This window comes from Ostrinia nubilalis, chromosome 3, assembly GCF_963855985.1.
Source record: "Ostrinia nubilalis chromosome 3, ilOstNubi1.1, whole genome shotgun sequence".
NCBI classification, from domain to species: domain Eukaryota; kingdom Metazoa; phylum Arthropoda; class Insecta; order Lepidoptera; family Crambidae; genus Ostrinia; species Ostrinia nubilalis.
Genome location: NC_087090.1, coordinates 372,481 through 396,837, shown reverse-complemented (window position 1 = coordinate 396,837; position 24,357 = coordinate 372,481). Strand labels below are relative to the sequence as shown.

The window sequence follows — 24,357 nt, the reverse complement described above, 5'->3', positions numbered from 1 at the left end:
TAATATTATACTAATATCCGTAACCGTATCCATAACCGGAACTTTATATCCTTAACATACCTGGGGTGACCGCTTCAAAAGTGCGCGTCACACTATTCGCAGCTGACTTTGACGGCTGCTGGTTTGGATTTATTATTGTTTGTGCAGTAGATATTGCAGCTCTTATAAGCATTTTGAAATCGCCATTTTATATCGTATCAAATCAATAAAATGTAACTGTTTTTCTACGTATCAACGAAAAAACTAAGTGGTTCTTGATTCGCAATTGTACTGGATAACATCAACCCGACTAAGTACGTATTCAATTATTAAATCCTATTGAAAGAGTAGGCGATGTGAGCAAAGTAACAAAACTTGTTCAGGAGATTCTAGACAATCGATAAAACCTATAGATATTGCTTTCAGCGGTCGTCTTTGTACGTAAGCTCATTGCTTTGCCGGCAAAAGAAGGCCAATATCGCGCATGTATTCAGTTGTAAACGAATTAAGGCCGGGTAGCAGAGAAAATGGCGAAAATGAGGTTTTCATTTTTCATTTTTGAGGTACTAAACAGAAAAATTAAAGGCTAAGGTTTTTATTGGGCATAGTTGAGGATATTTTCTAGGGCTATTAACGGATGGAAACACGATTTGATGAAGTTGACTCGATAGAATAAATTCCCAAAGTTACCTCTATTCGTTTTCTATTTATGGTTTTATTTTTAAAATAAGCGATTTGAGATTCTAAATCTTTTACTAAACTAAAGTTCAGAAATAACTTGAGGGCTTTTAACGGATGAAATTTTTATATTGCGTCTTATTTAGTTACAATGTTAAAAAATGTGGAAAAAATCGTCCATGACGGCTTGAACAATCTCAATCAGTCGCGCGGTGGCGCTTACGGAGGACGGACGCGTGTCAGTTTTTTGGCCGTGACAGTTCGCGATTTGTCAATATTTTTGACAATGATGACTTTGATGAGTCACAGTATAATAATATCAGTGTTACTGGAGAAAGCTTAAATTTTTGATAATTAAGAATTATCAATTTTGTCTACCTATTGAAATTTAAATCGTTCGCATCCTTTTAAACGAAGACTCTACTCATGATACATAGTACATTCCTCAAATATGAGACAAAACCAATGAGTTAAAATTTCATTTTAATAGTACCTACATACAATCGTCTTACACTCTTTAAAAGAGCACACTGACACAAATAAATAATAAAAAATACTGTCTAAGGTCTGTAGCTAAAGGTCTAAGTTGTAAGATAGAAGAATCTTTAGCCAAAAAGATGGCAGATGCAGCAGATGTCAACGGATTTAAAGCTGGAGTTCATGTGACTCCTTGTAGACTTGAGTGTCTAGAGCGTCCCTTCCTCCACCATGCGTAAGAATTTTCACAAAAATACTGTCTAAGGTCTGTAGCTAAAGATCTACGCTGCAAGATGGAAGAATCTTCTAACCAAAAAGATGACAGATGCAGCAGATGTCAACGGATTTAAAACTGGAGTTGATGTGACTCCTTGTAGACTTGTGTGTCTAGAGCGTCCCTTCCTCCACCATGCGTAAGAATTTTCACAAAAATACTGTCTAAGGTCTGTAGCTAAAGGTCTACGCTGCAAGATGGAAGAATCTTCTAACCAAAAAGATGGCAGATGCAGCAGATGTCAACGGATTTAAAACTGGAGTTGATGTATGAAACGGTCGCTTTTTTGTAACCTTTATAATTTGGTCGGCTTATAGAAGAATTCCTGATATTTTTTTGCAGTTCGATAACTTTCTTATAAGTCGTAATATAAAGCTGAAATTAACAGGATAGCTTATTCAAGGAACATTTTAATTTGTCCATTGTATGCCATGTTCCCTTGTTATAAGGGAATCGCGTATTCGGCCACGAAAGTAAGACTGTTAAAATAAATTAGATTTCTTGAAATCTCTCTTTTGCGCAAAGCCACATCATTTATGTTTACTGTGGTTATATACCTTTTTATTCGATTGTAAGAGTACTGGTTTACTCACAAATCCGTTTTATCTGAATTTCGAAATCTTTTAATTACACTGGTGTTTATCATTCAAATCAATGATTAATGTTTGAACTAATTTGGACATATCAAGGTCTATCATTGGTATTTTTTTCAAACTTCTGCGTTGAGCCATTTACGAGATCTGGGACATCACAAAACATTACTTTTGGTGAACAACCACATTGATAGTCCTGTTTTGCTGGGTCAGCTTGCCTATAACGTGCCCTTGAGAATACCACGTTACCCTTGTGGATTGTTCAGAAATAGATTTTGTAGGACGAGGATGGGTCGCAGTTCACCAATTGTTCGTGTATCTGGTTTGTACAATGATCTCAGCAAGAAGTTGTGAGAACTTGATATACATTTTCAAAGCCTCGCTGGTTTCTTAAAAACAATTAAGACGGGTGACGTGCCCCTGGTGGCATGCATCTAGGAGGCCTCTTATTATTTTATTTTTTATTTTTTGTTGCTTTCTTTTTGTTGTTTAAATTCAAAGTTGTAATTAGGTACTATATGTTATTGTATTGTGTAAAGTTCACGGGTTGCTTACATTATAATATTATGCATGCTGTGGTTATCGTTTGTGTGGGAGCAGTTAGCTAGAGACCTTTGGCTTAATTTTTTAATTGTGTTTAATACTGTATCTCATGTTGATAGCCCAATAAAATAAATAAATAAAATAAATTACCCCAGCAAAATCTGTTTTTTCCTAATAACTTTAAAACTATAATTTGAACGAATTTTGCTATTAGTGGACAAATTTCTGCTCACGATGGACTAATTATCTGCTATACTCTCGACTCTCTAAAGCACAACATTTATAAAAAATTTGCTGCGGTAATGCACTCCAGGTAACCGTGTGTGATGCTCATTGCTCATAGTGATTTTCGATACAGAGCCCCGTACATAGTAAGTTATACATAAATTATGGAAAGAAAACACCCAGACCAATACAAACAAATATGTATGCAATTTTAGTATGATATTTTTATTTATTAATAAACAAAAAGACTGAACAAAATTGATGCGTGTACTGATTAATGTAATTAACCTCATGCAAAGTTTCGTGAATTGCAACAACTATAATTTATTATCCAAGCTCTAAATAATCACTACTACGAGTAACTGATCATAAAATGTTTTTCCAATCGCTCAAGCTCCCGAGGATCTACCGATAGGTCGGGTGACGTAATCTTGAAATTATTTTAGCCGGCGCGGAACTTCCGGAAGGTCGGGTGACGCCACGCCTCTTTGAACCGTGTTTACTTTGGCAGTTATATTCTAAATTTATTCGATTCTAAAATATATTCCCAAAAATTTTGAAAGTTGTTTTAATTTGTATCACTTGGATATGATTTATATTAGAAAGTGCTGTGAGTGTGACGCTTGAACGGAAGGAAGTCAACCTAACCTAACCAACTGCGTATTTCTAAACTGCGTATTTCTATACTGTGTAGCCGCGAGAGCTCTTTGGCGCGCTGTCTTCGGCGAAGTATTGCGCGCGCAGATTTTGACAGCGCGAAATACCTACTTTAGCAGAAATACCAAGCCTTAAGCCGCGATGATCACGGCGCCTTACAAACGGCCGGCGCAAACTGTAGATTAAGAAAGATTTATTCGTGTTCATCATGCAAGCTAATTACTTTTTAATTGCCAGTTTTCTCGCCGCCCATTACACTACCGTTCATGGGAATTTATAAAATGTCTTCAGTAGTTCTGCGTTCGCCGTTTCAGCAGCAATTAATTTCCGCATTCTGAAGTTAATTATCAAGCACTTATTTAGGTAAGTTTTCAGGCCAAGACATGTACAGCAAACTTAAACAAAGATATAAATATAAACGTAGCAATAAAATAATAATATGATTATTACATTACCTACAGCAAAAATACTTTTAACAGCTGCCCATAATGGCTGAACATATTACATTCCTAATGGATCTCCTCCCGAATCCTGATGAAAACCTCCTGATTTAGAATCAAAGAGTTGTTGTAATCTCGCTGAATTTTCTTCTCGTGGCTTGAAGTTATGATCACTAACTAATAGCTATTAACGTCCTGAAACAAAGGCAAGGACAATTTTTTGGATGTAGGTGTAAGTAATTTACTTATTCATTTAACTTCACCTTCATTCAAAACCTTCACATCTATTCCAAAATGTTAACAACGAACATCGAGAAATATTATCTTATCATTGGAAACGATTGATATGGTGCATTTAAACACGATGTTCTTATTTAATATCTTGTTACCACTTTCTAAGAAATAAATGTTTTTGATTTTGATTTTATTTTTTTTTGATTTGATGAGGTAATAACAATTTTCGTGCAGTCTACGTTCTTTTACTTCGTAGCATATAATCGACTACGAAATCTGCTACGATTTTTCTGCTACGGCCTGTCTACGCCGCTCTACATAGGAATTAATCAAATCACTTTCGTGATTTTATAAAACTTCTCCATTCCCATTCCGGGAAAGAAAATCGAACAAAATAATGTCCAGCTAAGGTATACGAAATAGGGACGATATCCGACACAAAATAACGTTTTAAACTGAAGCGGGCAGCATGTGCAACGTCGTTTCCAATTTAAAACGAATTACAAGAGACAAGTTGCTATTGATTTGATGGCGCCTGATCCCGGTTCGGGGAATTCTCTTCAAATGTGTTCCGTTCAGAGAAAAGAGCAGTTCAGCTTTGTTGATATCAACAGTTCTAATTTGTTTCTCTCGCTTCCTTTTCGCCTAAGCTTCTACTAGTCATTACTTTTGCTTTATATTACCCAATATTTGGTTTTGACGTTTGTTCAGGGAATTTAGTCGAACAATAAAAAGATTTGATTTTAGAATAATAGGTTTATAGATTTACCAAGTTTGAATATAAATACAATGAAATCAAGTTAATAGTTCGGGAGGCGAAAGAGGTCTGTCGTTGGAGTGCGAATTTGACAGCTCGGCGCGGGAGCGCCCACATTACGCGCTGTGATTGGTCCATAGATCAGCAGCGACATTATGGCGTAGACATCTTGCCGGCCCTTGGAAGCTCTAGCTAAATAGAGCTTTCAAAACTGGTTCTTTGATGTTGGTAGAAGGCAGAGGCGATTGAGTGCTCTCCTGATCGTTCCTTGTGAAGTGGTGACGTCAGCGACGCGAGGCACGCAGTCGGTTCCAGGATATATCTTGGCAATTCTGCCTAATCGCCAGCATAGGGGTGGGGTGCTGTCATCCTTGACGAGCACTAGATCATCTAGTTTCAAGTTAGTGCAATTGGTGCGCCATTTTGTGCGTTGTTGTAGCTCAGCAACATATTCGGTGGCCCACCGCTTCCAGAAGTGTTGTCTGTGTTGTTCGAGGCGTTTGAAGCGGTCGAGGCGATTGCTGTTGTGGTCCATGAGGCTCGGCGACGGCAGCGATGTCAGCGACCTACCGATCAAAAAGTGAGCCGGGGTAAGGGACTGATAGTCATTAGGTGAGGAGCTGAGGGGACAAAGGGGGCGGCTGTTGAGGATTGCTTCAACTTGTGCAAATAGAGAACTGAGTTCCTCGAATGTCAAGTGAGTGTGTCCGAGAACTCTAGAAATGTGATGTTTAGCTGATTTGACCCCCGCCTCAGCCAGACCATTGAAATGAGGAGCGTAAGCCGGAGAAAATTTAAATTCGATGCCCCGACGAGCTCCAAAGTCTAAAATAGTGTCTTTATTGGACTCTACAAAATTAAAAATTTCCTTGGCTGCGGCAACAAAATTTCTACCGTTGTCACAATATACAATTTTTGGCATACCTCTACGTGCAATGAATCTGTTTAAAGTTAAAATAAATGCATCCTTACTTAGTTCACTTACTGCTTCTAAATGAACACATTTGTACCGAAAACACACAAAAATACATAAGTAACATTTTGTGATTTTGCAGCCTCTCCCCTTTCTATCTGTAATGTAAAATGGTCCAGCAAAGTCAGTGGCCACTGTGTTAAATGGATAGTCAGGCTCAACGCGTTCATTGGGTAGATTTCCCATGATATTAGACATAGTCTTGCCCGTAAAGCGTCGACATACATGACAATTACGAACTGTTTTTCGTGCCAAGTTACGACCACCTATAGGCCAATACTGGTCTCTTATAGAGGCTAACAAATGCTGGGGACCGCAGTGTAGGAGTCGCAGGTGTTCCTGTTGAAACATCATTTTTGTTAGAGGATGGTTTGCGTTTAAAACTACAGGATGCCGTTTTTCATAGGCATAATTTGAATTATCTATGCGACCTCCCACACGCAGGGTTCCAGTTTGATCTAAAAATGGATTGAGGGATGAGAGATGCTTTTTGGGTGAAAGAGACTTATTTAATTTGAGACGATTTATTTCGTCATGAAAGCATTCGTTTTGAGCTATAATTGTGAGCATTTCTTTTGATTTAGTTAATTCATTTACTTGGAGTTCCTTAACAAATTTATTTTTAGGATTTTTGCAATTGTGAATGAATCTGAATACCCAAGCATAGACTCTTTGTAGAGTAGAGAGTTTAGAGAATCTATTAAAATCGACCACCTGTTCCACAGGTGTCACTTCCGCCGCCAGAACGGTAACGGGAACAGTAAATGTAGGCCAGGAAGATTCTGGCTGAAGAAGGAATTTAGGCCCGTGCCACCATAAAGAACAATCTTTTAGATTTTGAGGATCTATGCCTCTAGAGGCCAGGTCTGCTGGATTGTCGGCAGTGGGTACGTGTCGCCACATAGAGACATCGGTGAGTTCTCCTATAATAGCTACTCTGTTAGCTACAAAGGTTTTTGCTTTACCTTCGGACTTGAGCCAACCTAGGGCAATACTAGAGTCAGTCCAGTAGAACTGCCTATCGATTTTGCACCTTAAGGCCTTTGTTACTGACGAGCTAAGCTGTGCACCTAGGAGACAAGCACACAGTTCCAATTTTGGGATAGTGATGGTCTTTATGGGAGCGACGCGCGCCTTGGCGGTAAGCAAATGAACTTGACTGTTACCTGATGTGTTGGTTGACTTTAAATAGACACAAGCGCCATACGCTTGTTCTGAAGCATCACAGAAGCAATGCAGCTCGATTGTCGATCGATCTTGCATTAGAACAAGCCTGGGAACATTTAAAGCTGAAATGTAATGTACATTTTGAGCAAACTTTAACCAAGTTGTTTGAATGTCATCAGGGACAGGTGCATCCCAATCTAATTTTAGAGACCACAGTTTTTGCAATATTATCTTGGGTTTTATAGTGCATAATGAGAGCAATCCCAGTGGGTCGAATATTTTAAAGGTAGCGGAGAGAATAGATCGTTTAGAGATCTTTTCGATGGGATGAACTTCGATTTCGAAGTTAATTTTGTCTAAACTAGGCGACCAGCCGATACCTAATGTACTAGTGGCATGACTGATTATTAGGTTATCTTTTTCAGTTTGCAATTCATTTGTAGGAAATAAATCAGGAAGGTTAGATCTGTATTTCCTGAGGTTAAAACAGCCTTTGGATAGTTCATCTGACACTGAGCGCTGAATATGACGAAGTTCTGAAGCCGAATCGCTTCCTGTAAGCAAATCATCACAATAGAAATCTCTTTGGATAATAGTTTTAACATTTGGATCATCACATTCCTCCCCCAATTGCCAGATACACCTTGTAGAAAGAAAACTTGCACTCGAGAACCCATAGGTTACTGTATTTAATTGAAATGTTTTTAAAGTTTCGCCTTCATTGTTACGCCATATAATTATTTGAAGGCTACGATCTGATTCTCTAACATTGATTTGGCGGTACATTTTCTCAATGTCCCCCGATAAAATATATTTGTGTTGGCGAAAACGAAGAAGAATATTAAATAAAGAATCCTGTACTATAGGTCCTACCATTTGCAAATTATTAATAGAGAAACCAGAGGAAGTGCGAGCTGATGCATCGAACACAACCCTTAATTTTGTGGATTCACTCTTTTCTCTAATAACCGGGTGATGAGGTAGAAAATAACAATTTGTAGGTAATAGTGAACTCTTAGTTTCAGAGAGATGACCGAGTTCAGCATACTCTTCAATAAATTCTGAATAGGCCTTTTTGAGTTCTGGTTGCCTTTTGAAACGACTTTCTAAGCTAATAAATCTTTTCTTTGCTAATTGATAGGAATTACCTAAACAATCTCTATCGTCTCGTAAGGGTATAGCCACACAAAAACGGCCACTGTCCTCACGAGTGGTGTTGGCAATGAAATGTTGCTCACAAAGTCTTTCCTCGCGTGTATAAGGCTTAGTGGGTGGAAGGCTCTCTAGCTCCCAAAAAACTGACATTTGTTTTTCTAGATTAGGGAAATCTTGATCATTTTGTGTGAAATTACATATGATTTGCTTATTAGGAATAGGTTTGGTAAAACTTGGCAGAGGACCTGCAATTAGCCAACCTAATTTTGAATCACGAAGTATAGGCATATTTTTCCCTAGAGTTATTTGTTTGGACCCTATTAGTTGCCAAAATAGATCAGCCCCAATCAACATGTCAATTGTTGAAGGACTGTGAAATTTAGGGTCTGCTAGCTTGACATTAGGCAGATTTAGGACTTTTGAATCAATAGGTATTTTAGGCAAGTTGTCTGCAATTTTAGGTATGACTAAGCATGATATGGATACTTTGAATGAACTTTGCTTGGATTTTAGACGAAGAGCACATCTCTCCGTAGTTTGTTTGAGTGGAGTTTGACCGATACCAATTACATTGACATTTGATGGCTGAGAAGTCAGTTTTAATTGTTGCATAACTGCTGAACTTATAAAGGATGACTGGCTTCCGCTGTCAAGTAAGGCTCGTATTGTCAAAGATTTGTTAGTGATAGGATTGAATATTATGACTTGAGCTGTACACAGCAAAACTTCAGGGGCTGAAATAACAGACATTGAAAGCGAATAATTAGTGCTGGTATTTTCATTGCCTTTGGAAATGTGTAATAATGAATTGTGGCGTTTTTTACAGACACGACAAGAACCTGAAAGTTTACAGTTGTCAGTGTTGTGTCCGGGCCGAAAACAATTTTTACATAAATTTAGTGACGTTACAATGGAGTTCCTATCTTCTGGAGATTTAGATTTGAATGTGGGGCACTCATAGAGGCGATGATTTGCCTGGCACACTGCACACTCAAAATTTCTGTTATAATTAGGCGTAGTCTCCTTAGACGTAACGACAAGAGACCTTGTTTGAGTTTTAGGCTGAATTGGAGAAACTATAGGCTTCGTTCGGTCTTGCTTGTTACGAAAAACAGTTTCCAAAACGTCAGCACGACTTTTCAAAAAGCTAAAAAAATCATTGAGAGTAGGTATTTCTGAGATAGAATTCCTATGTTCTTCCCATTTAAAACAAGTAATGCCATCTAACTTTGCTGTAACCATGTAGATTATTAGGACGTCCCATTTATCGGTGGGTAGTCCTAGCGTACAGAGGGCACGCAGATTTTTTGTTACATGATCAATTACATAACGCAAAGACTTGTCTGACTCACGCATTGGTTCAAAACTAAATAAAGATTTTAAGTGATTATTAATTAATTGTCTTTTGTTGTCAAAGCGCTCGCACAGAAGTTGCCAAGCCTCTGGATAGTTTTTGCCTGTAACTTCTAAATTACAAAGTACTCGAGCTGCTTCACCTTCCAAGTAAGAATTTAAATAGTGAAACTTATGTATATTGTTTATTTTATGGTTGTCATGAACCAATGAACAAAAAGTTTCTTTAAACTCTAACCATTTGTAATAGGTGCCATCAAAGCTGGGTATTTTGATAGTAGGTAGTTTAAACCCAAGTGGACTATGGCCCTCATCATGGCAATGGTGATGAGTGGCATGAGTTGAGGTATTTGAAGTTATTTCATCTTGAGAAGATTTGGAAGGTGAGTACTTTTTTATAGTTTGTTGAGCCAATGAAATGTAAGTATCAAAATCTTGTTCAAAAATATCACGAGTTGTTAGTTCGACACTTAAATCTGACACATTCATTAGTTCGATTTGGCTTTGCAGCTCGTCGAACTCAATGTATAATGACTCCATTCTAGATAATTTCATTGAAAGTTTGCTAATTTCTAGGTCAGATACAGTTTCTAGCGTTAATAAATTATCAACGTGATTTTTAAACTTTGTTAGACGTCCCTTGGCTATTCCACGCCTAGAATTAAGCGAAGAATACCCTTCGGGGGTCTTTGAGTCATTAGACATTGTGGCAAAATAAGTTACGTTAACGGAAAACTATAAAAAATAATGAATTTGAATACGATACGCTCCTCACTTCGTGTTCCGGCTGAGATGCACGTTGAATGCGCAGCGGGTCGATCAGCTGATGCGCTCGAGTCGTAGGTAGCAGCTGGCCGCGAGAACAATAGGCGCCGAGTGCACGTTCGTAGCGCGTGGTCGGTCGATGACCGCACCCGATCGAAGCACACTGGAATGTTATTTTTGTGCACTTATTATGCGGAAATTTAATTAAATTAAGAAGCGGGGCGATATTTATGCACGCGTAGTAGCTTAATAATATGCTAAAATCGTGATTTTGTCAATTTAAATATGCAAAATGAGTGCAAAATGTTTAAAATAAATGCAATTGTAGCACAGAATTTAGCGTAGGCGAGCAAATTATTAAGCTAGTGCGCAGTATGAAAGAAGAAGTGATGGAAAATAATTAAATTTGAAATGAAGGTAGGAATATAGTGCCAAAAAAAATCGAAAGTTCTTAAAATAATGGAATGTGGGCGATTTAAAGCGTGAAATTGCGAATGAGAAGAGTTAATTTGAATAGTTAGGCACAGAATATTGATTTGAAACTGCGAATTTAACGGTAAAACACCACTTGAATGCAAGTTACAAAGTTCACTAATATGCACAAGTCAAAGGGGACGAAATTAGGATAGAAGAAAAGGAACGGGCTCACAGTTAGAAGGGCAGGAAGCAATGCTGGGAAGAGTAGTCCCGGCCGTTGGCTGCTGTCTGTCCACCTCGTACGTAGGCGTGATCCGTTTTCGGTAATTTCTTCGACACTTCTGTTATGGGGCGATGCGGGGCGCGAACTGGCTGCGTGTGCGCTCCGTTGTAGTCACCGCTGATGGTTTCCGTCCTTGGTTAGGCTTGACTTGGCTGCAAATTGTTCCGCGCGCAGGCGATGACCTTTGTCCTCCACGCGTTCGGTTGACCGTTGGATTGAGACTTCGTGTTTTAGGCGGAATATTAGTCCTGTCACGGTTTTGTTCAGGGAATTTAGTCGAACAATAAAAAGATTTGATTTTAGAATAATAGGTTTATAGATTTACCAAGTTTGAATATAAATACAATGAAATCAAGTTAATAGTTCGGGAGGCGAAAGAGGTCTGTCGTTGGAGTGCGAATTTGACAGCTCGGCGCGGGAGCGCCCACATTACGCGCTGTGATTGGTCCATAGATCAGCAGCGACATTATGGCGTAGACAACGTTTTATCGATGATGTTTAATATTTCGGCAAATACTTGTATACGGTTTTGTAGTCACAATAATCATACGACTCACAATCTGGAATTTGGCTTCCATTATCTCGCTAGATAGTAGATCCGCTATTGTAAAAATGGTTATAACTGAAACATTTTGAGTAAAAGTTTAGAAAAAATCCTTTACGTAACACACAAAATAGCTTTTTAACATTAAATATTTCCCAACTTATTCACACAATACGTTCACGGTGAGCGCTGCCATAATGCACGATAAGCATTCCGCGGCAAATACTTCAAAAATTCACTCATGCGCGTTTTAATGCTCAAAGGCTTATGAAAGATATTAAGCCCTGAATACACGGGATATGTAGGCAGGCGCAGGTACACGGGATCTCGGAGCGCTGAGATTGTCTTGTGACGTCACGAGCTGCAGCTATAAGCCAACTTTGCAAAGTTTAATTACAAAAGTAGCAGAACGTACCATGATGGATCCAGCACGTCTGCGCGTAGCTTGCACACAACAGCAAGTCTCACAATGTCGCATACATGCACTGGTCTTTTATTAAAAGTTTCAAGTATTTGCTATACACTTATACAGTCTACAAACACGACAGACTTTATACCTTCTATATTTACATTATGTTGCAAAATAGCACTTACCAACGTCACAACACAAGTAGCGCGTCTTATTTTTAGCTTGTCATGAAACAAAACTTAAGTATAGGTAAGTTTCAAGGTTCAAATTGAAATTCATCCATTCATAAATCACACTAAGGTTCATCAATCACTTTCAAAATATACTCAAGGCAGCTACACTAATTTTATAAACCTTACACACTTAAGCTCAGTTGCACCATCTTACTTTAACTTTAAAAAACATAAAAAATCTGTTAAACTCCATACAATTAAACACCGGTTATCGTTAAAGTTGCGATCAAAGTTTGGTGGTGCAATGAGTTGCACCACCAAACTTTAAAACAATAGAAGCTCATGTTACAAATGTTTTAATAATCATTTAATGACGAGATTTTATAGCGTGAAATGAGCTGGTTCTCCTATTCGAGCCATGCCCCGAACAAATTAGCTCTGGCTTTGCATAATTGTGCTTGTAGAATGGCACAGCTCATGTAAAAAGCACGTTCCCTTTTCCACTTAATTAGAAATCTTCTTGTTTTAGTTCCATGGCCAGTGTGTTCGTGTAATTTAATGGATGCGCAAACTTATTGACAGACTTATGCCCGTTTTCACCATCAATCCCTAATTTTTAAGTGACTCCTTTGAAAACAAAATTCATGTAATGTGTAGGGATCACTAAAAATTAGGGATTAATCTTACTTTAACTTTGACAAACGTCAAAAATCTGTCAAACTCCATACAAAAAACATCAGAGAGAGAGGAATCAGTTTTCGTTTATCTTTTTATCAGCATAATTTTCTTCTGTGGATTAACTATAGAAAATTACCATCACTTTCATTGAAATTATGCTTCATCCTCGTTATGTGTAATAAAACGCCCTACAGACTAAGTGGTTATTGTGAATTACTATGTCTAACAATGTAACTTGAGTTTTACACGTATTATTAATGTAGAAACTTCTTGACTATGTAACCCCAGGCCAAATTGTTCCAATTTATTTAACTATTGTTCAAAATAATTATGATTGCATTACGAGTATACTTTGCGTAGGAAAAAAGAATTTTAAACCCTTTCAAAATGTTACTGGCAGCAAAAAAGGCTATATTGAAGCATGTGAGTTGTTTTGATAAGTTTCGACGTGAAATGTGTTGTAAGGATGAGTTTCCACTATTGTACAACAGTAATATGATAGGGTAAGTCCAGGATAGATGCCCCACTTTTTGAAACAGCTCTGTAACTCAGTCAGTAAGTTTTTATCAACAATTTGACCTTAGTATCTGTAAACTTTGGTCTTTCGTCTATGATATTACTATAATTATTTTAGTTTAAGTTATACCGATTCTGAGTAAATACCATTTTAATTGACCTCTAATGTGGATAGACGCCTAATGTGGGGGATAGAAGACTCACTGTATGATTGCTTCAAAGGATAGATGCCTGATGCAGGGATATATGACTCGTTAATACAGTTTTTGAATTCTAAGGATCAAATGCATTTTGAAATCAAACAAGCCAAGTATTATAATTTAAGATTGTTTGCTATTAAATGAATTAAAAATTAAATTTAATATTTTTTACTAAAAGTAGTACATAGTACATCCACCCGAAGTCGGGTAAAAAGGTAATTCGATCAGAAGGGCACCCTATTTATTACTTTCCTAAGGTTAGCCGTACTACATTCTTTTTCTCTTCTTACTTGCTACTTGTGACAAAAAGAGCAGGTTAGGATAGATGCCCCTAGGTTCATGGGACATGGCGCTAAGGGCATCTATACCAAAAAAAAATTAGGCAACTATCCTTTTCGCATAGGATAGGTGCCTTTTTTAATAAAAAATATAATAACACTAAAAATCGAATTAAACATAGCTATCCCGTCTAATTTATAAGATAGTCTATCAAATTATATAAAAATCTGCTTCATTTTACAGCTGACAAAAAAATTATCCATTAAAACATACTTACCAATTTTATTTCGACGCTCGCTAAGGTTTGGCCGCGGAAGATTTTTGCTCTCACTGGCTAAACGAACGCACTCTTTAATAGTTTGCGAGGCGAAAATTGGTACGGGGAGGTCCCTTTCTATTATACGTACTATAACTTTAGACTAAGTTGCTTGTAACATAGTGTATTTAAAATCGCGGCACCTATCCCACTGGGGCATGTATCCTGGAATTACCCTAATATGTTTTAAAATAATCACCATCACACACAATTGTTATCATCTATGATCATCGTTCAATAGAATCGGAATCGATACCAACGATAGATATTTTCTTCCAAATTAGACTTCCACTCTCCCAATATACCAGCTCTCAACGTCGATTGATGGCCACCAAAGCATGGTCCAATTTTAATCAAAAATTTGTAACCCCCGTAACGCAGGAATGAATCACCGAACTCGTTCATGTTTCACGCTCCCGACATTCGTGAGACGTTAACAAATCGGCCGCAGTCGACTGCTGTATCTTTGGATTAGGCCGACTACTCATTGGCTGTGAAGCCATGTAATGATAATGATCGAAATTGCTACATATTCATTGTACAATGTTCATTACATATTTTTTAAACACCTACTGACATACTACTACTGCCTTAGCGAGATTGTATCCACATTGAAAGCGTATATTGCACAGTTATATTGATCTTTAAAAGCCAACTTACTAAGAAAAAAATATTCTAATTTTTTTAGAGGTATCATGACGCGTAAATAAAGAAGATAATGTGAAATGACAGTGATCTAATGGGAAATTAGGAGGAATCAAAAAATCTAATCCATGAACATATGGATCAGAAAATTAAAATTATAAGGTTGGGTTGCACCATCTTACTTTAACTTTGACAAAAGTAAAAAATCTGGCAAACTCCATACAAAAAACACCGGTTATCGTTATAGTTACGTTTAAAGTTAGGTGGTGCAACTCAACCTAATTCGTTAATTTCGTCATACTGTGTTAAGATCACTATGCAAACTCTATGGTTTTGTTGACAACTTTGTAACGTCTCACCCGTCGCGGTAGCCCATTTTGTTGTATCGCCGTCGCTCGGGCAGTGAGGAGGCAGCTTTAGCAAGATATTTAATTCAGGGCACAGAGGCGATATCGTTAGGGCGGCCGTGCCCGGCGTGGCAAGTCTCGCTCAGCTCATTGCCTCTCTTAGCAAATTGACGATGATCCTGTCACATCCGATTTTTTTAGAATGCGCCTCTTTTTTAAAGTAGGCCGTTTTTATCTGTTTGGTAAAACACTCCTGTTTGATATTGAAAGTAGCATTTGAGTACACTTTTGTTTATAGAAATTGACTGATGAAAGAATCTATGATCCTCCTAAGATTATACGTGAGCTGGTTAGCATTAATTGGAATACAATAGAAAAGAAAAGTATTGAGCTCAGTGCAACACCCCGCCGATTGACGTACAGACAGTGATGATGATCCGGTACTTCATAAATCCAAACACAGGGTAGTTAATTAATATTTTTTAATTTACTATTGAACAAAATAATGCTAATAATTAAAAAAATCTTGCCTATTGCGTCTGACTGGCACGTGGTGGACATAATTAAAATTTAATAAACATTATCTGCAGGTACCTACTAAATAACGAATAAAGTTATTTCAGCTACAGCTTATGACGTGGAATGTTATTGAAATTTTAATATTACAACACTTTTAACATTCCTTCATCAGAATGCGCGTTCAATTTATTTATTTTAACATTGATTTATTTGAGTTTGTTTAGCAAATTAATAGTTGAAACTGCAATTCTGTCCAATCATCTCGTTAAGGCAGGATTTGTTTTAGGAAAAATCAATAGACATTGTGTGTTTGCGGTTACTAATGAAGTTACAAAATACATATACCTACAATTCAGTTCGTAGTATGTGGGTGGCAATCACATTGATACGAATTAGTCACGTATAAGTACTTAAGATAATAGCACGTGTTTATTACTCGTACACACTGTAGTTGATTTATCATCCAGCGCCTTTCTGCTACCTTTATGAGATCGTCGGACTACCTTGTGGATGGACATCCTATGCTGCGCCTCATAAAGGTAGCAGGAAGGCACTGGATGCACCGGTTATTACGGAAAGCCTATGTTTAGCAGGGGACTTCCTATGGCTAAAATGATGATGATTTATGATATGTTTGGTCATTATTTTTTGTGAAAAATATGTAATAAAGTTACGTTTGCCTTTCAATTCATTTCAATTCTGGGTCTCTCATGCTGCCTGGGTGTAAATATAAAATTGTAAATATTTTTTTTTCCTTCTGAGGCGCAAAACCAGAAACATTTACTAAGACTGAATAATTGTCCACGCTCTTATTCTTCCGGTCATCGATTATGCTGATGTGTGTTATCCGGACCTTAATCAAGTTCTCCTCAACAAACTGGACCGCCTACTGAACAATGGACAACACGCATAAGTTGTAATATTAAGTTAAATTATGACTTAATTTAAAGTTTAGATCACACACATTACACTAGTTTTTATTTCACATCAATCCATCCAGTATTACCGAAGATAGAGCCTCGAGAAGTTTACGGACATTTTAAAATTTTCAAAAATTTCCAATATTCGCGCGTGACGTCACAACATGATTTTGCAGCCCCCGCACGTTAACCCATTTACCACTTTTTGTCTTTTTCCAACTAAAATAAAATTTTACCTAACTGACAACTGTTGTTAGTTGTCATCGTTCAATCACATTTCAAACTAGGCGCTAAAAAAATAACCATTATTATGCCACCTATTGCCAATTTTGTGCACTATGAAGCCATTTTTACATTTATGCACTTAAATATAATTTTTCTGGAAAAATAACCAAGTTTGTGTCTTTGTGCTCAATAACGAGTAAATAGTCCAGTATTTGTTAATTTTACTTGGAAAGTTTTCCGGAATTTTTGAAAATTGGTGAATAAATAGATTTCGCTATGTTCTTTCCGAATTTTGTGACCTCGTTTATAGCCGCGCGCGCGCCCGCCCTATTGAAAAAAATCCGCCTTAAAAAGGTTTTTGACAACTACTTTTTTCATTTTATAATTTTTGGGACATAGACAAGCTAAGAAGCTTTGATAAATGTGATAAATTTCATGTAATGTAAGTTAAATAGATTTAGAGTTGTGAAACAGTCAAATTAATGTACCTGCTAAATTGCGAGTTATTTTTTCTTTGATCATGGCAGGACACGCTGCCGGGTGTCCTAAATATGCTGAAGTATAAAAAAATTCGCGTTGCTGAAGTATACATTTTTTTTTGTCTTGTTTGTTTCTACATTACATAATTGTATCCTACTAATATTATAAATGCGAAAGTTTGGATGTCTGGAAGTTTAAAATAAAGTAAAGTAATGTTTATTTCTCACCAACATAACAGATAATATTATGATAATAAACAATCAGGAAAAACAAAAAGTAAGAATGTTGGTGGGTTGATACCTGAACTAGGAAGATTCCTGTGTCTCAGGTTTGTTACTCTTTCACGCAAAAAGTACTCAACGGATTTTGTTGAAACTGTACAATATTATTGTTTTGTTTGTAACCCAGATTAACATATAGGCTATAATTTATGCCGATCTGTGACACTAAATTTCACGCAGGTGAAGCCGCAGGCAAAAGCTAGTCGTGAAATAAATAGGAAAGTTTAAGGTTCTGAAACGTGGTCGCTTACTATGGGCCTCATAAGAAGGCTCAAGGTCACCCAAAGGGTGATGGAGCGGGCTATGCTCGGGGTTTCCCTGCGTGATCGAATCAGAAATGAGGAGATCCGCAGGAGAGCCAAAGTTACCGACATAGCACGCAGAATTGCTAAAATCAAGTGGCAGTGGGCGGGACATATAGCTCGTAGAGACAGACAGAGTTGGGGCAGAAAATTTCTTGAGTGGCGACCACGGGCTGGAAGACGTAGCGTGGGCAGGCCTCCTACTAGGTGGACCGACGATCTGGTAAAGGTCGCGGGAAGAACCTGAATGCGGGCAGCGCAGGACTGTTCATTATGAAAAACCTATGGAAAACCCAAAGGCCTCTCGCCTTTGTCCAGCAGTGAACGTCATTTGGCTGTAACGACGAAATAGGAAAGAATGTAACTATCAAAAATCTTCTCTAAGGCAGCATTTTTCCAATTTCGCAACGAGCGCGGCAATCACACTTAACTAACAGAGAGCATAGCGAAATCTATTTTAATCACCAATTTTCAAAACTCCCGTAACACTTTCCAGGTAACCACGTTAATTTGTACCAAACGACTGGACTATAATTAAATTGATATAAAAATTTGGGTACATCTTCTCAAAAACAAAAGAACTGGTGCTAAAAGGGTTAAGTGACGTTTTGACATTTGTAGAGGGCCTTGTAGAAGGGGAGGCTATGGTGCTGAATGTGGATTAACTCGAGTGTCATAGTAACTTATTAGACTGCTAAGCTTGATGATAAAAAGAAAAATATTTTATTCAATGTACAAGTTCTGTCATATGATAATAACTTTTGAATTTTTAATGAAGGTTTCAAAAACATTTTTTACTGAATTAGAATTAAAAAAGAAAAAATGTGCGATAGTTCGAATTTTATTGTATGTGTAGTGGACGCATAAAGAAGTCCGAACTGCAGTTGTCACGTTGCATTGCTACGCGCCAAAGCAGATTTTCGTTGTGCTGAAAAAGTTTAGTTTATCTTTTCATTAAATGATAGGTATAGGTGTACCAGAATCTCATGGCAAACAAAAATATTGGAAAAGTGTGTCTTTCATATGGCAAATGTCTATGGCTTTATTGTCACCTGTCAAAGTAAATCAAGTGAACTGTCAGTCGCTGCAGAAATTTTGTAATCTTTTCATGCCTATTTGTTATTTTTGTGAAAAAGTCGAAAAAGCTCAAGCAAGTCATATTGTTTTAAATGTGTATTGTAAAATAAGGCATAATTCAAAGTCAATCTTTGATTTTAAAGCGCGTCGTTGAGTTGACAGTAAGTTGGAGTGAAATTTGATACATTTAGTTTATTACCTAACTGCGTCAGAAGGAGGGTTTTTTTAAATATTATTCTTATAATAGCTGCTTTATCGGGGGTTTCAGGTGTACCTCACAAATTGGTGCAGAGGAATGGTGAAAATGTTATGACCATGTAAATAAAATTGAAAAAGATTTCATCAAGTAAGATGTAAGATAGAATAATTGAAATGGTGGAAGAGCAATTTATAATAAATACCTCTTTATCTTGATCATCTATTGAAGAAAAGTGGAATCCTTGGAATCGTTTTCTAGTTCTGAATGAAGTGATTAGTTATAAGTATGATACATAATAAAATTAGTTACATAAAGTAATATACGATTTACTTATTTTTCAAGACATTTTCCTATTATTATTACTGACGGGATTGCTACCATGTACCTTAGTTTTGAGTTTCCAATATTTCGGCACTGTTGCAAGCGCCATGGTCACGGAGTAACTGAAGAAATTAAAACCAGACATCGTTCAGATGTGCGTTCAAAAGACCTGAGATTTTAAAAAATCCCACGTTTTGTTTAAACAGTAAGCGAAAAAAAAGTGACTTGAAAATGGAATACAAAATGATAAGGTATGGTAAATGATAAGTCTTTATCAATGAAGAAGCAGAAGTTCAATTTCATGTGTCCTCCATCTAGGCTAGTTTCCATCGTCACTCAAAGTTTGGCTGCGGTCTCAAATTTGGGCTTAATTGAGATATTTTTTGGGTGAGAGGCATAAGAACATGCCGTTTTATATCAAAAATTCATACTTAAAGGTAATCAACCAGGTACAAAGTATTTCCTTGTATGTTAGTCTGCCACTCTTTAGTAAGTCCCGAAATCCCCGCTTCGGCTCCCCTACTAACCATTCTAACCATTGTACACAGATAATATCTTACATGCAGCTTTTCATGTTACTACGTCACATTTTCAAAATCCGCGCGGAAAATCTCTCCTAGCGGAAGAGCGCACTTTGAGCTTGAATATTTCAGTCATTTTTAAAGATATCAAAAAAGTAAAAATACAGTATTCATTCTAATTTTTTGTAGTATTTTTTGGCATCTTCAACAAAAATTGTGCGCCATGTCCATTGCATCCGGTTCATATTTTGTCTTCGCAAATATGACCATGTCTCTTCCCACCGGTCTGAGCTCCATTGGCTACCTGTCCCTGCACGGCGCAATGTTAGAATCCTTACCACCCTTTTCAACCGACTTCAAAAAAAGGAGGTTCTCAATTCGAACCGTATGTTTTTTTTTTTTTTTTTTTTTCTATGTTTGTTACGCGATAACTCCGCCAATTATGAACCGATTTGAACAAATCTTTTTTCAGTGTATAGGTAATACCTCAAGGGTGGTCCCATTTAAATTTAATAATAAAAAAACAACCCCCAAGGGTGGAAAATTGGGGATGAACTTTTTTTATACGCAATATCTCCGCCGATTATGAACCAATTCGAACGATTATTTTTTTGTTGAATAGGTATTATCAAAAGAGTGGTTTCATGCGAATTTGAAGAAAATATTTCACCCCCAAGGGTGGAAAATTGGGGATGAACTTTTTTATAATATACATTAAGAATATGGTCTCAATGTACTGCCTACCTTCAGTGGTAACATCAAGGTAATAATTATTTAACTAAAAAGCAAGAAATAAGTAAAATTTTATAAATAAAAATAAAACCGACTCCAAAAAACCTACACTAAAAAAGTTGAAAAATAATTACTAATTACCTACTTATTTATTAGGACGAATTATTAATATTTATGTAGGTATACCATGATTGATACTTTTGGAGTCGGTGCAGGCAAACTTTACATGTTTCATAATCTTGGCACCGACTCCAGAAGTATCAATCATGGTATACCTACATAAATATTAATAATTCGTCCTAATAAATAAGTAGGTAATTAGTAATTATTTTTCTACTTTTTTAGTGTAGGTTTTTTGGAGTCGGTTTTATTTTTATTTATAATTACCATCTTAAATGACCCTAACTCCCCTTCCTATTTGAAAACACAGTTTAAACTTCTGAGTTCGACGCACGCACGTCAACTTCGTTCGTCCAACACGCTCCTTCTCTCCACTCCTTCCCACCGCACTGGTTTCCTCTCTAATTCATTTCTCCTCAATTCCATTCGCCTTTGGAACGCTCTTCCCGAGAACATCAGGCAGGCTCCTAGTAAGTTTGTTTTCAAACACTCTGTGCGCAAATATTTTCTTGAACGCATCATGTCGTCTTGATCTCCCTTATTCTTTCCTTTTCTCCCTTATCCTCTCCTATCCTCCCTTACCTCTCGTCATCCATTTTATATAAATTATATGTATGTATTTATGTATATATTTTGTATAAATATATATTATAATATTTTATGTATTATATTGTGTACATTTTTGTAGCTTTTTAGCACCGCCTACTAAATATCTCTGTTTTGCTCAAGGTCAGCTGGTAGAGAATGACGTATGGCATTAAGCTCGCCTTTTTGTACAGAACATTGTTGTGTGTGCAATAAAGTCTTAAAAAAAAAAAAAAAAAAATAATTGTTGGTGTAAAATTAAATTGTCGCTATCACCTCAAATGAAATTTGTTTGAATACATAACAGAACACTTCCACGCGACTGATCTGCAATTAGTATAATTTCAAGTGACAAATTGAATTTTGGCAATATCTGCTAATCCAGTTGCTGAACTCACTGATACGATTCCAACGAATTACTATGAGTAGCGATCATTGGATTTGCATCATCGCTCTGTGGAGGACTGGATATTTGCTGATTTATGCGTTATTGTTAACCATTTATCTAAATTAATGCTGTATGTTAAGCAGGATTTACTCGTATTTTCTATGTAATTTTATGGTTATCCTAACTTTATAAACGAACTTAGAGCACACTCACGTATCTTTTTAAAGTAAAGGTATTTACTGAGCAGGTGTACTCCATCTTAGATCTCATCATCATTTACCAGCAGGTGAAATTGAGACTCTGTTCCAAATAAGAAAAATACTGTGCTTTGTTTAAATAAAACAATCGAGCGATGAGGAACTTTTTCAAAATCAAAGTCAAAATTTATTTATTTGTTTAGACTAATAAATAGTTCTTACAAATCGTCATTTTGCTCTTAAGGAGCCTCTACATGTCTCATAATCTTTTTACCCTACCAGCGCTTCGAGACCAACATTTGGCAAGTGCTGAGAAGAAGCGCCGCAACAAACTCAGTCACTTATTTAATAAGTCTGTTTTGTTTAGAGAGCTCGGCTGTAAATGATCATCATCCATTTTTATTTGAAGGTCCCCCTCCATTACCGGGCCCTCCTCACACATTCGTTTCCTCTATCTCGCCTCCCAGCGCCGCGCCTCTCATTAACGGACACAATAAGTTCATAATTATGAAAATTAGCCCCTAATGAGTCCATTTAGAATTCTAATACATGTGCATACATGAGACACGAGTATTACACGTTTGGTAGGGTTGTCGTCTATTTTAGGATCATTAAAAGGATCCATAGGGTTAGGTTCAAAACGTGGAATTTCCACGTATATTTGTTTTGTATGTGTAGTTATTAAAATATATCATACAATTATTACCAATAAATTCTATAAAGTATTTTTAATTTGGTCTTCACTGCCTGTTACTTTAGTTGCTTGTTTTATTGTCTTTTTTTCGTCATGCAAGTCATGAAAATAACCAATTTGTAACTTTAAAGTTGTCGCTCATCTTCTTTTGAGTCTTCTTACAGCGTAAAAACAATCTAGTCATACTCGTGCATGTGATCTTTCTATTTTCAATCAAAATTTAGGTAGTATTCCGGTTGCTGGAGTCAGCAGCCCTGGTATTACGTTACGTAGTTAGCGCAAATGTTGCAAAAAGCATAAATCGCGATCCGGAAGCCGGGACAGGCGATGCATCATGTCTGGCCCGGGATTTGAACCTTCGTGCCGTATGAACTCGCACAAAGACAATGCAGAGCAGGAATACTCGTACCTATTTTACAGATTTATTAATAAAGAGGACATTTTAGACAAAAGCACGCATTACTTCTATGCTGCCGAAATTTGGGATACTGCTACCCCTTCTAGTCATTGTCGTTAACCGAGCATGCTACGATCACAATATTGCGTATAAGTAATATGAGAAATTATAAAATTGTAATGTCCAAAATTTCGAACCACTAAGACCGGCAATACACGGACCGCTTGAATCAGTCAGGGTCGACAACTTCAAGCTGCGACTGCACAGTGAACTGCAGAGTTCGATGGACGCACATACACGGACCGCTCGAGCAGTTGCAACTGATTCGCTGATGTTTATCATTGGCTAACTGCTCGAGAAGCCCATGTATGGCGGGCCTAAGTTCTTTTGCCACATAATGCAAACTATAAATTGACTTGAGACAATTACAAAAAAAATGTATTATGTAACAAGCCTCGTTCTTTTGCATTCATATCTATTTATTTATAGATTAGTCAATGACTTCTGAAAAACTCTGCAGAGATCAAATTGAATCTTCTTCCCAGATAAGATTCTTCTTACTATGAATTCTACTTAGGAAACAATTATTTAAATGTCCTTCTGCCAATCTATTGGCTGAATAGTGATTCATAAACAAGGCGTTCGGAAACTCAGTAGAGTTCATAATTTAGTACATAACAAACTTTGACAAAAGGTTAAAATAAACGCTCGACTACTCGATAGTCTCTCCTCCTTTCTACCTACTACAAACTAAGGCTGAGTTGCACCACCTAAAATGACCGTAACTTTAACGATAACCGGTGTTTTTTTGTATGGATTTTGACAGATTTTGACGTTTGTCAAAGTTAAATAAGATGGTGCAACCCAGCTTTAGAAATCATCTTCCCGTATCCCCATTTCCTTACCTTTGTGTTTTTCATTTTCATATTTGTTTATCAAATATGGCGACACACAGCGGAGCTGTTGAATTGCAAATTTAAACGCGTCCCTGGCGATGCCGACGACTTGCAGCGGTGATTCACGTTTGAGGGCCACCGAGGCATTGTCGACCTTAGCACGTTGTCTCAAGAACGCGCCGCAACTTGTAGCACTAATACTCCGCGGACTGAACGCGAGGAACTTACGTGTAGTGGCAACGCACTATACAGGGTGTCCCGTAATGTAACGTCAAGCCGGAACTGGGTGTTGAGGCAAGTTGTGCTGGTTATCAGAAAAATATAAAAAAAAATCTATGTGGCATATTTTAAAAATAATAGGCATTTAAAAAAAATCAAAAAATTCTACTCCAGGTGACGGTCCTTTTGCTCGTGTTGCCACAAATC

At 37.1% G+C, this 24,357-nt stretch overlaps 2 protein-coding genes across 2 annotated transcripts in view; one reads left to right on the top strand and one right to left on the bottom strand.

Annotated features, from left to right (window-relative positions):
• The window catches only part of LOC135087433 (uncharacterized), a 364,186-nt gene that overhangs the window by 155,183 nt on the left and 184,646 nt on the right, over positions 1–24,357 (bottom strand). The gene's annotated exons all lie outside the window — the stretch shown is intronic.
• LOC135088256 (nephrin) overlaps positions 20,185–24,357 on the top strand; it is a 135,420-nt gene continuing 131,247 nt past the window's right edge. Inside the window, exon 1 of the mRNA XM_063983132.1 lies at positions 20,185–20,246. Coding sequence (XP_063839202.1) covers positions 20,185–20,246 — 62 coding nt within the window. The remainder of the gene's footprint in view (positions 20,247–24,357) is intronic.